Genomic DNA, 16,408 nt, shown 5'->3' on the forward strand with positions numbered 1-16,408 from the left:
GCATGCAGGCGAGATTAAAGGAGAGGGCCAGAAGCGACGGCTTGGTGAGAGCAGGCCACACGCTGTGGCCAAACGGGAGGCCTGACCCAGATCACAAGCGTGGTACAAAGGCAAGATGACAGAACCTCGGCTATCAGCACATGACTCGGAGCTCCTCTGGCCGAACCCAGGTGACCAGCCCCTCGGTCACGGATGCACCAGGGGAGGGGAGGGAGTCCCCTTCAGGCACAGAATGAAACAGTTACCGACAGGAAGATGCGTCTGTGCACAACCCAGAGGCAGAAAGCACGTGGGCATCGCTACAAAGCGGTCCCAACCCGCTGCTGTAACAACTGGCTCCGGACTTCTGGCCGAGGTTGACTCAGTGCACGTCTGCTCGGTTCGGTGAAGATTAGTAACCGCCCTGCGATACTCTTCACTCGACCTGTGACTAAGTGGCCTCGGGAGACCGTGGGTCTTCATGTATTGAAGCCACAGGGTCTCAACTGGGGGTGATTTTGCCCTTTCGGGACATTTGGCAATTTCTAGGAGCATTTCTGGTTATCACAACTGGGGGCTGCTATTAGCATCTGGCGGATAGAGGCCAGGGCGCTGCTCAAAAACCCAGAATGCACGTCAGAGGCCGCACATCAAGGAATTATCTGGCTCAAAAGATGTCCATAATGCAGAGGCCTAAAATCCCCGTTTAATAAGCCAAAGTAACAATCGTCAGGTATGACAAGAACCTGGTGGTATCTGTGACTGGCGGACACTGAAAATTTCTCCTAGTCCTGAAGGAGCCCATTACTTTATTCATTTAGGAGGAGGAGAAGGGTCTGGGCACCTGACGAGACCAGCCCACCTGCCCTCCGCTCCGTGGAAGGGCCAGGGCCCCACATACGCACACCGTTGGACCTCAGCCTTCGTGTGCCCGCTGCTATTTTACTCACTCGCCACAGGACGGCCCGCGGCTCGATTTAGAATCAACACGAACCAAGCCGCAGCCCCAGCATGCATGTTCCCTCCCTGCTCCAAATGCAAGTGGATCACTTTCTCCAAATTAAGAAAAACTTTTTTTCTTTGCATGACTAAAGGTTTCTTTGCTGTAAATACCTCAAGCCTTGGCTTGGTTCCAAGTGGGCACCTTTGGCTTATGGCAAGGAGGGAAGAAACTGCACCGACACTGGGCTCCCGGGACCAAGCAGTCCCCTGGGGACACAAGAAGTCCCTTCCTCCCGGCAGATCTATTCTGGTGCTGAGTCACTTACCTGTATGTAAGAAATGAAAGAATAGCATAGGGGGGTCAGATGAGAACCGGACAGTTTCACCTGCAGCAAAAGAGAAGGAAACCAATGTAACTGCAGGGAGAGACGGCCTCCCCCATTCCCAGGAAAGGCATTTTCAACTCACCAGCTTTTCCATATTTTTCGGAATTCCTCCGGCACTTTGACACACCTGGAGATACTAACCAAAGATTCCCAGATTAGCCAACATCTTCGGTCAACGTCCCCGGACGCCTGCAGCGGAGTCACGAGCTAAGGGAGTGGGACTCGCTGCTGGCGGCGGAGGGAAAGGAAACAAGTTTGCACGTTCATGGAGGATCCTAGCACTAGGCTTCCTCTGTTCCTTCCTCAAAGCTCCTGAGCCTCCGTTTCTGACTCGTTATCTTACTGCCTTAAAAGCTCTTCAGGCCAATGGCTCCTGCATCTAGAAAACCAGTGACTTTCCTGTTTTTCCTTTAAAAATGCCAGTAAAAAGAAGAGGCTTTCAGTATTTCCAGGAGGGAAGTTTAAGAGACACACCATGCGGCCAGAGCCGCACCTTCTGAGATGGCCGCGCTGCTGCTTTGGGGACACCACACGGCGGCCTACTGTCCTTCCTGGGTTGTCTAGGCCCCTTCTAGGTATTTAACATGGGTCACTGCTAGAATCAGAACCACATCACCCGTGCCTACCTCCTGCTGAGTGTCTGCTGAGGACCAAAACTATTCCAAGTGCAGGAGAAGGGTTCCCTGCTAACAGACACTAGGGAGCATCAACTCAAACCCAGGGCAGAATATGCCTCGCATTTAAAATTAATACCCTTTCTCCCACCCATGCACCTGACCTGTAAGGCATTTAACACCTACTTGTTAAAGGAACAAAATAAGGAATAAACACCTCTGTAGTGCCCAGACTGGTTTGAAATAGTACCATTTTGTGTGCAATGAAGTGTCCGCTGAATTCTACAGTCGTAGATTAGATTAAGTCCCAGAAGGCGTTCAAAGAGGCACTCACTCTCAAGCAGATGCCACATACTTAATGCCCCCCCCCCCCAAAGGGTGGGGGAGGCCTCTAAAAGAAGATTTAGAATTATGCTGTCAGCTGCTATTTTTTCCTGGCCTTTGGAGACACCTGCCACCTACTGACCAAACCAGAACCAAACCACAGCCTGCACAGGGGTAGGCAAGAGCTCTGCACGGGGGTCCTCCCCCGCGGACAGCGGGGCCCCGGCTGGGTCTCCAGCTGGCTGGGGCGACACGGCAGGAGGGACTCGGGTCATCTCCCGGATACTCACATATCTGACAAGTGCTGTGAGAATGGTGTACATTTTGCAAAGGTCCTTTAACAAGATGTCCACACAGCTGCCCGATGGCAGGGCCGTCTGTACCAGCTCGTGGAAGAAGGTAAGCAGAGTTCCCAGCTGCATGATGATGGCTTTCTCGATGGGATGATTTGGGCGGGTTGCCTGAGAGGAGGGCTCTTCTGGAGGGAAATGAAGTTGGCACACTCAAAACCACTGACCTTATTTTCTAGTTAAAGTGAAGGAGATTTAGAAATCTACTAACTGCGAAGAAACGGGAAGTTTGTGGGGACAACGAGCATGTAATTCATCATGCAGAGTCAATCAATAGCCCTTCTATCATAAGCCACACTACCATCTACTTTTTCCATCGCACTGGAAATCCGGCTCAAGCCAACTAACAAACGAGCCGCACTTTTCCCCCCCTCACTGGCTTACGAGCTGCACTTTTATGCAACCGTCCAATCTGGATTCTGGGGACTCTCTCTCATCACAATCCATATGACTCCACCCTGAACGAACCTTACCTGAGGCCATTTCTTGGCTCACTTGTCCCTTAAGCTTGGTGATCAGCCAGTCCACTTCTTCTAGAACTTTCTCAGCCTGACTCAGAACAAGCAACTGTAAAAGAAAAGAAGGTCTGGCATGGCTCCCTGTGCGCAGCTGTTGGAATAACAGAACCACCGGGTCCATCCGGAAACACGAGCCACTACAGTGTGCTCTTCACAGGGAGTAACACGGAGGAGTGACAAGGCCGTTTCCCACGGCCTGGTGGTCCACACTTACACAAACAGTGGGGGCAGCTGTTCTCAAATTCACCATCGCGAAGTGGTCCGTTTTCTCCACCTCTACATCCTGAGGAGGCAGAGAGAGGAGATGGGATTGCAGGAAGGCTGGGCCCCGAGCCCCAGCCCATCAGCGTGTCACAGCGAAGGTTCGCTGCCATACCTGGTCTATGTCTCCAAGATGCCCATGGATATCCTGGGACAAGTCACGCAGCAGGGTGACGGGACTCTTGTACAGAACGTGGAGGCTGAAGAGCAGATTCATCAAGCCCTTGCAAAACGAGGGATCCTCTAAGAGTGGGAAGGAAAGAAAATGAAAAGGTAAGCTCTGACCCAGTCAGTCTTCGGGGGACAGGGGACCTAACCAGAAACGCAGCCTGTCACGTCCCACGTACACTATCCCAGCGCTGGACACGGTCCGTCTAAGGCAGCTCTCCCACCAGCTATACTCCTGTCCACGGGGCCAAACGAGGCAGAGGTCTCCTATCATTCTCCGGTCACTATTGCTGAGGAACCAGCGCCCAGATCAAGAAACAGAACACTACCAACACTCCCAGCAACCCCCTCCTACCTCACTCACCCCAGCAAGGCACCTGCTCTCCTGACTTCTACCATCACATCTGGGGTGTCTGATTTTGAACCTGATCTAAAGGGACTCATGAGGGAAGCATTCCCTCTCAATGGCGGGTTTGTGCAATTCCTGCGCGTTGGGTGCTGGTGGTTTGCCATTCTCACTGCTGCTCAGGGTTCGGCTGCGTGTGCACATCGCCACGCCTTCACCCCCTCCGCTGCCGACCGACACGTGGGTTTGTTTCTGCCTACAGACACAGTGCTGCCGGGAGAACCTGGCGGCCTGCGGGGGCCCGGAGTGGGGCTGCTGGACCGTGAGCACACACCGCCCAACAGTCCTCCCATTGGCTACACGAACGCGGCCCTCCGCCGGCGCGGAGCGGGAGGGCCGACCACTCTGCATGCTTACCAGCCACAGGCATGGCTTTTTTTCATTTTGGTCACTCTAGTGATTATGTAATGAGTACCTTTCCTTTTTTTTTTTTTTTTTTAAAGATTTTATTTGACAGAGAGAAAGAGATCACAAGTAGGCGGGGGGTGGGGAGGAAGCAGGCTCCCCGCTGAGCAGAGCGCCAGATGCAAGGCTCGACCCGAGGACCCTGAAATCATGACCTGAGCTGAAGGCAGAGGCTTAACCCACTGAGCCACCCAGGCGCCCCAGTACCTTTCCTTTTTAAAATACTATTTGGAAATGATGATTTTACATAAAGCCTAAAAGGAAACAAGGAAGGAAACTTACCCTGGTTGTTTTCCTTGCAAATCTTCGATGTCCAGGATAACATCTGCACAAACTGGAGAACATTCAGGTATTAAAGAAACGTGCCACGAGACAGACAAATCTAGTTGTTGTCAGACTACAAGAGACCTTTCCAATTCTCATCACCTGCCAAAACGTGCACCTGCATCAAAAGTGGAAATCTACTAACAGCATAAAAATAAGCCAAGAATTATAAGAATTACAGATCCTTCTCTCGTAATACAGTAACATATGACTCAATTCTCAAAGTCTGTGCCCTCACGAAGGGCTGAAGGTCCTGGCATCTGGGCTCCTGCCCCTCTAAGCTTCCTCCCCCAACTCCCACCATGGTCCTGGGCTAACGCGCCTTTCCCCTTCCCATGCCACACACACTTCACATGAGACACATCTTTAAGTCAGTCTGCTGGAGATGCAGGAGAGGAGAGTAAGATCCGGGCCGTAAACACAGCAGAACCAGCTTCTAGGAGCCCAAAGGCCAGAGGAGGTCAGAAAGGAGCAAGGAAAAAAGGCAGTAGCAGCAGCACCCCAGACGGAGTTTTCTCAGGTAAGGAGAGGAGGCTCTAGGTCTTGGGGCAGCAGGGCCCTGCGCTTTTGGATGCACATTCAAGCTCACCACTTCGGCAGGTCTTTGGAACAGGTTTTCAGCCATAAAGGCAAAGAAATGCTGTATGCTTAAGTACAGTAAAAACTCAAAGTCTGACCTCTTGGGGTTAAAAATAAATTCAGAGGCTAATTCTGAAAGGTCTCTGTGAACGGATGTAAAAAGGTCTCCAGAACACGGTGTTAAAGTAATAAGCAGGAGGTAAACAAGCTTTTGTGCAAAGACGGACAGGGCTGGGAATCAGAATCCATGTTCATATTTGCTTCCGCAGGAATAAAGAAACTCTTGAAGGACACATCAGAAACGAAAAAGGTTATTCACTTATTTGGGCGGAAAGAACTGAGCAGGTGTTGGAGGGCAGGGACAGCAAGAAGACCGTTTGCTGCAAATCTTACCATTTCCGGTTCTCAAATCACAGGACTTTATTATCCATTCAAAATTAAATTTTAAAAAATTGGGGAGAGAGTACCTGAAGTTACAGGGATAGGTGGGTCATGAATTTTGAATGAATAAAATTCTCCTGTATCTACGAGCCTTTCCAAATCCATCTACTTTCCCTCAAACCTCCCCCAACCCCACTGCCCCGTGGCTGGTTCCTTCCTCGTGTTCTGTTTGCTGCAGCAGCAGGAAACAAGGAGGCGGAAGGCAGAGCGGGACGAGCGGCTTGGTGCTAGGACGACAGGAGTGGCTGGCAAGAGGGACTTTCTCTGGGCCACCAGGAATGGGAACAGGACGCTCAGGCTGGCTTTGCAGCACTCCGGCACCGCCGCCCGCCCAGGCTGCAGTCCGCTAAAGGCTAGCTCTTCCGGAGGCAAGGGCTCACATGGGGAGCCGGTCTTCCTCACGGATCGGGAAGCAGATGTGGTAGGAGCACACAGCCCGAGGCATCAAGGGCGCTCTTCGGCATCCTATAGGGAAATTGCTCCAGAATGGATCAGACCCACAAAATGGGGCCCCTCTCTTCCCTGTGTGTGAGCGCTCAGGAGGTCCATGTTTCTACGGACATGGGCTTACCTACGTGCACATACACACAACCCATTTCACGGAGTTCCTTCTGCCTTGGGACTATAGTCACGCTTTCTGACTTAATCCCCTTTTGCTGAATTTCTCCCAAACTTTGCCCCAGCTGACCTTGCTGAGAAGGTCAAGTGCTCCATGTCAGCTACCTTCATGATAATTCATACACTTTCCTCTTAGAAAAGAGCAAACACCAAGAGTGAGTAAACACACAAGCTAAGAAGGTTGAAGTAACCAAAGATAAACAAGATCTTTTTTCCAGAGTGCTTACTGCTGACAAGGGTCAGGGCAGCGGCCAAACCAAGTGCCGTATGCTCGTGCCCTCCACGGCTGCACATAACTACGTCATGGTAGAAGCACCATGTGAGAAAGGGTGCATTTTCCAGATCCACTACTTAGAGATTTAAAGAGGACAGTTAGATATATACAGTTGATCCTTGAAAACTAAAAGGGTTAGGGCCACTGACCCCCCTTAGCAGTTGAAACTCCATGGAGAACTTCCAACTCCTCAAAAACGTCACTACTAATAGCCTGCCGCTGTCCTGACGCCTTACCGATCATATCAGCTGTCAAGTAGCACCTATTCCGTGAGTTATATGTATTATATACTGTATTCTTACAATAGGTAGGCTAGAGAAAAGAAAAGGTTATTGAGAAACTCATCAGGAGAAAAGATATTTACAGTACTGTGCTGTATTTATCATGTATAAGGGGACCCACAGAGTTCCAGCCCGTGTTACTCAAGGGTCAACTGTACGTCTAAGATGCAGGACTCCTGGCCTTCCGAGGGGGGCCGCCGGGGGGCTGAAGCAGCAGCGGTGCTTCTACCTGAGGGGAGGACGGCTCCAGCAGCTTGGACAGGTTGGAGAGAACAGTGACTAGCAGGAGGGCTTCTTTGCTGTTGAAGTCTTCCTCTTGGCTGCTAAGTAAGTTCAACAGAGACCTCTGGGAAAGGAAGGTACACGCGGAAACGTTAGCAGGCATGTTCCTGTCACGGAGAAGAGACATCTAGCCAGAGACTCGTAAGGCCGGGACAGAAAGGATTCAGAGCGATCAAAATTCCAAGAGGACAAAATCTGAAAATAAACCTGGGTTGAACAAGTAGTTTCCTACCCTGTTCTCGACCCAAATCTGAGTGTTCCCTTGAAAACTATGGACTCCTTCTCCTGTAACCCCCCACCAAATGGGCGTTAGGAATGAACAGTGCGCCCGACTTTGGGAGGCTCGTAACCCTCTTGAGGCCCCCCGCGGACGTCGGGCGTGGGTGGTGCCCTGGCCCCAGCACTGCGCACACCTTCTTCCCTTGCCCTGTCTCCCTCTCACCACCTGAAATACTCTCTTATCTGTCAGCCGCTTTCCCCACTCAGTGCAAGCTCTCCAAGGGGAGGGATTTTGTTTTTCTCCTGTTACACCCCCAACACCTAGAACAGTCCCTGGCACACAGCAGGAACTCCGTAATTGTTTGTTAAAGAAATCCTCTGTGACAGAAGATCTTGATATTGTGACAACCCCTGGTTAGAAACTGGCAGGCTTCACTGTCCAGTCTGTGCAAACCAATGAAGCCAGACCATACCACGCGCACGAAACAAAAACATGCACTCCACACACTAATGGGCTCCTGGCTACCTCTTCTTATCAACTCAGTGACTCTCGGAGGCAACGGTGCCACAGGTTGGCCTGGCTTAACACCCATCCTCCCTAGAATCCTTTTAAATACATTACCTTCCACGCACAGAGCTATGTCCTGCTGTTTGGATGATGATCCAGACATCCCGTCCTTCTCGCTCGCTGTCTGCCCGCCCCCACCAGCTGGACCAGCCGACAGTCCCCCTGCGGGGCCCTCAGGCAAGCAGGGCAGCGTGCCTGGGTCTCCTACCTGGAACTGCCGGATCTGGAACGCTGCTCTGTGACTGATGTCGCCTTCTGCCTCTTCTCCCTCATTATCTGTGACATCTAGGAAAGGAAAAGAATGTGATCTTCTTTGAAATGGACTGACTTCTTATGCTTTTTTGGCCTTTTAATATTAAGCTAAAATTTTAGAAAGCCAAAAAAAAAAAAGTCTGGGGGCAGATCTAAGTGTATTCCTAACGTTCTGCAATTTCTTAGCACCATCTTTCAATTTGCAGTCATGTGTAAAAGCCAGTAAATGCCAATTCTGAATCCACTAGATGTCACTCCTTAGCAACATTAGGACTGCTCTCAGGTGTCCTCTGGTACATGAGCAAACAGAATCCAGAGGTTTGGTTAAGAAAGAGAAACCCACAGGAAGCCAATTTAGCAAAGCTGAAATGCTCACCCAGAGCCCTGAGAAAGTGGTGGATTTTGGGCTGATAGAAGAGCGGCACAGCACCAAGGACCTTCTGCAAGGCCTCCAAGCACAGCAGGGAGATGCTCTTCCCTTTCTCTTTCTTTCCCAGATCTTCCACTGACGTAGGGATGGAGGTGTATCTCCAAAGTAAGACCCTGAAAAAGCGAAAAGTGGTTAATAAGAGATTTTATTTTTAAGTCAGCTCTACACCCAACATGGGGCTGGAACTCACGACCCCGAGATCCGGAGTCACACACTCTACCGACGAAGCCAGCCACGCGCCCCAGAAAAGTGATTTTATTAATGTCAGGTTCAGGGAAGTCCAGCTGTTCTTTTGTTTTTTTTGGAGGTCCAGTTTTATATGCCATAAAATTCACATCCTGTACATGTACAGTTCAATGCATTTTAACAAACTCATACAGTTGTGTAATCATCCCTACACCCAAGGTATTTCTGTCATCTCAAAAGCTCCCTTACACTGCTCTGTACCACCCCGCCGATTTTCCAATCACTGATCTGATTCCTCTCCCTATGGTTTTGTTATTTACAAAACAGCAGGTAAAACTGGTAGCTCTTCAGAGTCCAGCTCTGCCACTAGCACATGCTTCTGAGATTCAGCTGTGCGGCAGCATGTGTGAGTGGCTTATCCCCTTTAACCGCTAAGTAGCATTCTCCTGTACACACGTACCAGTTCCTCCACTCAACTGGATATGTGTGAGTTGGATATGTGTGGATATGTGTGAGTTGTTTCCAAGTTCTATTGTGCACAGAGCTGCAAATCATAAACCTTTATACGGACAGATGCTTTCATTTCTTTTGGGTAAATACCTAACAGTGAAATGTGTAGCTCATGCAGGTGTGTGCTTAACTTTTGAAGAAAATGCCAAATTGTTTTCTCAAGTGGCTGTACTTTTTTACGTTTCCATCAACGGTGTATAAGCATTCAAATGCCTCTAAATCCATGATATTTTCGTATATTGTCAGTCTTTTTTTTATTTTCTAAAGTTTATGAACTAATTATTGTTGACCATCCGTGTCCTTATTTGCCATCTATAGGTCTTCTCTGGTAAAGTAGCTGTTCAAATATTTTGCCCATTTTTAAATTTGGTTGTTTGCTATTTTATTTATTTTTAAAGATTTTATTTATTTATTTGACAAGTAGGCAGAGAGGCAGGCAGAGAGAGAGGGGGAAGCAGGCTCCCCGCTGAGCAGAGAGCCCGATGCGGGGCTCGATCCCAGGACCCTGAGATCATGACCTGAGCCAAAGGCAGAGGCTTTCACCCACTGAGCCACCCAGGTGCCCCAGTTGTTTGCTATCTTAAACTTATTTAAGCTTGAGCGTTCTTTATATACTCTGGTTACCAGTCTTTCATCAGGTATGTGCTTTGCAAATATTTCCTCCTCATCTGTGACTTATCTTTTAATCTCCTTAAGAGTGTTTTTCAAAGAGCACAGTTAAATTTCTTTTTTTTTAAAAATATAGCTTGTGCTTCTGGTGCTCTAAGAAATCTTTATCTAAAATAAGATCACAAAGATTTTTCTGTTTTCTTCTAGATGTTTTGCAATTTTTGGTTTTACATTTATATCTTTGACCCATTTTAAGTTAATTTTTTATGACGTGTGGAATGAATAAAGGTTCATTGTTTTGAAGAGTGGATGTCTAACTGTTCTGGGGCGCTTGGGTGGCTTGGTCGTTAAGCGTCTGCTTTCGGCTCAGGCCCTGATCCCGGAGTCCTAGGATCGAGCCTGGCACAGGGCTCCCTGCTCAGCAGGGAGCTTCTTCTCCCTCTCCCCCTGCTTATATTCCCTCTCTCGATGTCTCTGTCAAATAAATAAATAAAATCTTTACCAAAAAAAAAAAAAAAAGAAAAAGAAAAAAAAGAATGGCCAACTGTTTCAAAATCATTTGTTGAAAGAATTTTCTTTCTCCATTAAATTACTTCATCACCTTTGTCAAAAACCAAATGAACATATTTGTGGGATCTATTTCTGTTCTACTCTGCTCCACGGATTCTGCCAATACGACACTATCTTAAATAAAGTAGCCTGATAGGACTTGAGACCAGGTAGTGTGAGTCCTCTAACTTGGTTCTTTTATTTCAAACTTGTTTTAGTTAATCTAGGTCCTTTCCTTACCTTTTCCACATAAATTTTGGAATCATCTTGTCAATCACTAAAATAAAGCTTCACAGAATTTTGATTAAAATTGTATTGAATCTATGGGTTAATCTGCAAAGAATTCACACCTTGACAATACTGAATCTTCTAATCCGCGGACATTTTTACATTTTACATAAAATCCATCTTTACATTTACTTGGGTCTTCTCTGATTGCTCTAATGCTTTAGAGTTTTCATCACATAAATCTTACATGTTAGATTCGCCAGTAAGTTCACATTTTGTGGTGCTACTGTAAATGGTTTTGTTTTTAAACTTCAATTTCCAACTGTTCACTGCTAGCATGTAAATAAAAATACAATTTAAAAAATACTGCCCTTGCTTTCTCTTTCTACAACCTTGCTAAACTGCTCACTTACTATATCTAGTAGCTTTTTAAAAATGTCTTTGGAATTGTTTACGTAGACAACCATAATGTCCCTGAAGACCCTATTATTTCTTCCTTCCCACTGTGGATGCCTTTTATTTCTTTTTCCTGTCTTACTGCACTGGCTATGCCTCCAGTATAATGCTGAACAGCAACAGTGAGAGCACAGCGGGGAAAGCATTCAGTCCGTTTAATCATTAAGTTTGCTGCTGACATAGGTTTTCGTGGATTGATAAAATTCTCTTTTACTCCTAGTTTGCTGAGAGATTTGATCACAAATTTACGTTGAATTTTCTGCATCTAAGTGAGATGATCATAGAGTGTTTTCCTTTAGTCTGCTGATATGAATTATGACTCATTTACACATTTTGAGCCAACTTTGGATTCCTGAGAAAATATTGTACTTAATTACATCATCCTTCTTACAACTACTGGGCTTAACTTGCTAATACTTTATATATATATATTCATAAGGGAAATTGGTCAGTTTTCTTATGATGTCTTTGACTGGGTTTGGCATTGGGGAACTGCTGGCCTCATAAAATGAGTCAGGACATGTTCCCTCCTATTTTCTGGAAGAGTTTGCATAAATTGGTATTCTTTCTTTCTTCCTTTTTTTTGTGGGGGGCGGGGGGGAGAAAGGAAAGGCAAAATCTTAAGCAGGCTACACATCTAGCACAGAGCCTGATGCAGGGCTTGATCCCATGACCCTGAGACCATAACCTGAGCAGAAATCAAGAGATAGATGCTTAACTGACTGAGCCACCCAGGTGCGCTATATAATGTCTTCCTTAAATGTCTGGCAAAATTCACCAGTAAGACATCTAGGTACAGAGTTTTCTCTGAGGGAAAATTTCGATCCACAAAATTTCTTTTTTTTTTTTTTTTAAGATGTTATTATTTCGCTAAAGGTTTTATTTATTTGCTTTGACAGAGAAAGAGAGAGAGCACGCATGCAAGCACAAGCAGGGGAAGTGGCAGGCAGAGGGAGAAGCAGGCTCCCCGCTGAGCAAGGAGCCGGATGCGGGAGTCAATCCCAGAGCCTGGGATCATGACCTGAGCTGAAGGCAGATGCTTAACTGACTGAGCCACCCAGGCGTCCCAAAAGATTTTGATTTTAATCAATCTCTACACCCAACGTGGGGCTCGACTTACAAACCCCAAGATCAAGAGTCACATGCTCCTCTGACTACCCAGCCAGGCACCTCTCAATTTCTTCATACAGGCACAGGATTATCCAGTTTACCTATTCCTGAGTTTCAAAAAATTTGTCCATTTAAGCAATCCCGTTTATTGGCATACTGTTGTTAGCATTCTATTACTACGATTTTTACTGTCTGTAGTATCAGTAGCGACTATCTCTTCTTCCTCATATCTGATATTTGTAATTGTATCTTCTCTCTTTCCCTCATCAGTCTGGTTACAACTTATTGCATTTACTGATCTCAAAGAATCAGCTTCTGGTTTCATTCATTTTTCTCTGTTGTTTCTTTTTTCAATGATTCTCTTTTGTCTTTATTACTTACTTCCTTCTACTTACTTTCATTTTAATCTGTTTTTCTTTTTTTAACGTGGAAATTGAGAGATTTGATATTTTTTTTCCTAATGTAACCACTGACAGTTACAAATTTTCTACCTAAGCACTGCTTTAGCTGAATCATACGAATTTTGAAATGTAGTGTTCATTTTCATTCTATTCAAAGTATTTTCTGACTTCTGACTTCCTCTCTATGAGTTATTTAGAAATGCACTTAATTTCCAACCATATAAGGATAATCTAGTTGTTTAAAAAAATATTAAAAACTAAAAATACTTTTGCTACTGCTTTCTTGTTTAATTCTGTTGTGTTCAGAGAACTTTAAAAATGTGTTGTTTGTTTTATGGCTCAAAACAGGGTCCATTTTGATGAATATACCATGTGCACATAAAAAAAAAGTGCATTCTGAAGCTGTTGTTCAATATTGTATAAATACCCATGAAGTCAAGCCGGATGACAAGTGCAGCTCAAGTCTTCTATGTCCTTCTATGTCCTATGTCCTTCTATGTCCTACCAGTTCTCCACTGATTCCTGACAGGGGATGAGTTATTTTTATCCCCTTTGTGCTATCAGTTTGTGCTTCAAGCATTTTGGTCCTTTGTTGTTGGGTGCAGATACAGCTAAAGTTGTTATGTCCACCTGCCGATGAATTAGTCATTAGGTAACAGCCCTCTTTATTCCGGGTAAGAGAATAGCATTTTCTATGTGCCTAACGCTCCACATCAAAGCAGGACTAGAAAAAAAGACCCGGTATTAGTGAGCGCGCTTTTAAGGCATGCTCAAGTTCAAATGGCCTTCAACTCCACCCCCAACTTCCCCTCTTGGAGATTCCACAGCAAGTGGAGCAGGTTTCTGAGGGGGACAGTGACTTACCGAGTTACATCACAGAGATTCTGAAAGACCTTCTCTGGGTTTTGGCCATCAGGGCCGCTCACATGCCCCGTTTCCTTGAGCTGCTGCACCTTCTGCAGGGCTGCGCTCACCGCGTGGCGCATAAACTCATTGCTGGACCTCAGAACAGAAAGGCTCTCTTCGTGGCTTTGGGTACTGTCCCTAGAGAGAGAGAGAGAGAGAAGAGATTCTATTACTGCTACTGGGATCCGGAATTAGGTTTTAAGAGCAGGACCTAGGAAGCTCTTAACCACAGCCCCCAGGCAGCCCGCGCCAGCCACTGCCCCAGCTTCTTTTTACGACCCTCCTTCTCAGGGGGACCTCCTTTCCTCCCCTCCCCCAATTCCTTTACTTGGTAAGATTTAAACGCCAGTTTCCTACATGTTTTGTTACTGCTGTTCCTTTTTCAATTCATTGGTTTTTCTTTCTTCCCTTTTTATCTGTTACAGTGTTCAAGCTACTCAGGTTGATTTTCCTAGAACACCTTATTGCGATCCACTCCTATCTTTTCGTCAGCAGGCCGCTGTTTCTAAATTTTCTCTATTAATAATTCAAGGTAGTTCTTTAAAGGACCTACCTAGAATTCTCCAGCTTTCATGTCAAGAAACTTACAAATCTCCTGACTTATTTATTACATATACACTCAGAACTGTGAATCCAAACTAGATAATACTAGTAAACCTGTTACTATCTTTACTGCATAGATGTCTTTAAGCACTGTTACAAACTTACCTGAAGAGAGCAGTGAGCAGATCAGACACAAATTTCATGGACCAAAAACTTTCCATTTTGTTGGCCGTTTTGGTTTTGCCTTTACCAGCTTTCTCGTTAAGGATGTCAGAGAGTTTCTTGTAACACATAAATAAGCTCAGAACCTCCTCAAACTTGTTCTTACTATATAAAAGGAAAGAGACCATTAAGGTCAAGCATCAGAATACTGTGGTTTACTTTCACACCCAATAATAAGGACATCACAATGTTTCTTCAGATGTTCTCTTTTAAACACATTATAAATGAATTAATTGGCATTAAGTTCCAGATCTCTTTAATCCATCTGTGTTATTTTTTTCCTCCCTTATTTCTACCAGTCAAGGCTGAGCATGAAAGTCCAATACTACCAACCAAACAAAATTTCTCTATTGAAGTCAGAACTTCTTGAGTTCAGGGTCTGGGAACTTGGAATAAATGAAAGCCTGCCACCCCTGTGGTGTATGTTTGGTGTCCTCTGGTAGAAAGAGCACTGTCTGGCCTTAGGCTAGATGTCCACCTAAGAGACAGTGTCACGGCCTGTGGTCTGTCCAGTGCCCACTGTACTGTCAGAGTTAAGAAACAAAAAAAACACAACTTAAAACGGGAGTATTCAAATTGCAAAGAGAGTCATAGCAATACCTTACCTAAAATTACTTATGGAGAAATTATATTCTATTAGAACCTCACAAATTCCCATCACAAGAGAAGCACAGATATTGTTTTTGATGCCAACACCAGTGCTCTGAGAAAAATCTGCTGATTTATCCTAAAAGACACAAGGTAAAGATTAATGAGCTACGGGGGCGCCTGGCTGGCTCAGTGAGTAGAGCGAGCAACTCTTGATCTCAGGGTTGTGAGTTCAAGCCCCATGATGGGTACAGAGATTACTCAAAAATAAAATCTTTCAAAAAATTAGTAAGCTATTAAAAACCTACATCACTCAATACACCTGAGATTAAGCGATTACCAGTTCAAAGTCCTCTAGTTCACTCTTAATCATTCTACTAGTAATAGACTCCAACATATCCTCTAACTCTTGGTAGAACTCTTCTTCCTCCTCTTCCTCCTGCTGTAGGGGCATCACTCTACTCTTATACCAGACCAAACAGTGCTGGACACAACACAGCAGATGATCCTGTAGAAGAAAATAGTAAACATTTTTGAGTGTTTAAGGGACAACTTAGGAGGCTGTGGATAATCAACAGATAAAATTCTTACCTATAAGGCTAAAAGAAGTTCCTCATTAGCATCACAAACTAAGTCAACCCCAATGAGCAAAACTGGAAAAAATTGAACCAACAAAGGCATCCTTTCCTGACCTTTCCCTAAAACTGGCTTTGTGAGTACTGGACACCTCAGACAGCAACATCAGAATGTGCTACTTCTGAGCCGGTGGAAACACCACAGAGGCTGTCAAGTGAAATTCTCTCTGACCCTTGAGTCCCAGAGGCTGTTTTAAAGATAGGGGCTTATGTTGAAGGTATCTTTGGGAGACCAACAGAGCATCTCCATCTCGTGGCACACACAAGAAGGCCCATTTATGAAGGCAGGATCTGACAACTTAGAGAGCACTTCCCTCCCCCGTCACGAGCTCTAAGTTACTTGGGATAGTGAAGTTTCAGTTTTCATCTTCTCTTTTCCCTGTCTCTCTGAGGCTAGAGCACAAGAACAGGAAACCTACCCCAGTTCCCCCGAAGGTTCGAGAATGCCAATTTTAGCTCAGCATAAATCATACATTCCCCACCTCTGACTAAGGAAACAGGTTCCCTGGGTTCATCTGCTACTGGGTGACCTTCATTCCCCATTCCAAAGTATATTTTAAGTATATTATATAGTCAAAGAGTCATAAATGGGAGACAAAATGCTCCTTGGGGGAAGTGATGGATGTCTTGATTTAGTAAAGTGCTGACACGGAGCTATCTTACTGACAGATCCAACGTGATGATGGATCACGAAAGCTAAGGAGGGAAGATTGAAGAGTAAAATTTCATTGGGAGAACCGGAAGAGTGCTTTCAAGAAAGAGGTCTCTCCTGAAGACTGCCTCTATCAACAAGGTTGATGTTTTCACTTAACAGTAAAAATAATGGTTATAGATGGACCAAAAG

At 45.7% G+C, this 16,408-nt stretch overlaps 1 protein-coding gene across 1 annotated transcript in view; it reads right to left on the reverse strand.

The window, feature by feature from the left end:
- FANCI (FA complementation group I) overlaps positions 1-16,408 on the reverse strand; it is an 82,087-nt gene that overhangs the window by 5,768 nt on the left and 59,911 nt on the right. Inside the window, exons 21-34 of the mRNA XM_080808080.1 lie at positions 15,270-15,437; positions 14,947-15,068; positions 14,285-14,446; positions 13,535-13,714; positions 8,568-8,734; positions 8,148-8,224; positions 7,100-7,216; positions 4,636-4,687; positions 3,490-3,617; positions 3,328-3,396; positions 3,069-3,162; positions 2,536-2,723; positions 1,390-1,443; positions 1,248-1,307 (exon numbers count right to left, since the gene is read on the reverse strand). Of these exons, the coding sequence (XP_080664206.1) occupies positions 1,248-1,307; positions 1,390-1,443; positions 2,536-2,723; positions 3,069-3,162; positions 3,328-3,396; positions 3,490-3,617; positions 4,636-4,687; positions 7,100-7,216; positions 8,148-8,224; positions 8,568-8,734; positions 13,535-13,714; positions 14,285-14,446; positions 14,947-15,068; positions 15,270-15,437 (1,638 nt within the window). The remainder of the gene's footprint in view (positions 1-1,247; positions 1,308-1,389; positions 1,444-2,535; positions 2,724-3,068; positions 3,163-3,327; positions 3,397-3,489; positions 3,618-4,635; positions 4,688-7,099; positions 7,217-8,147; positions 8,225-8,567; positions 8,735-13,534; positions 13,715-14,284; positions 14,447-14,946; positions 15,069-15,269; positions 15,438-16,408) is intronic.

Source organism: Martes martes (assembly GCF_963455335.1).
Source record: "Martes martes genome assembly, chromosome: 7".
Classification (NCBI taxonomy): Eukaryota; Metazoa; Chordata; class Mammalia; order Carnivora; family Mustelidae; genus Martes; species Martes martes.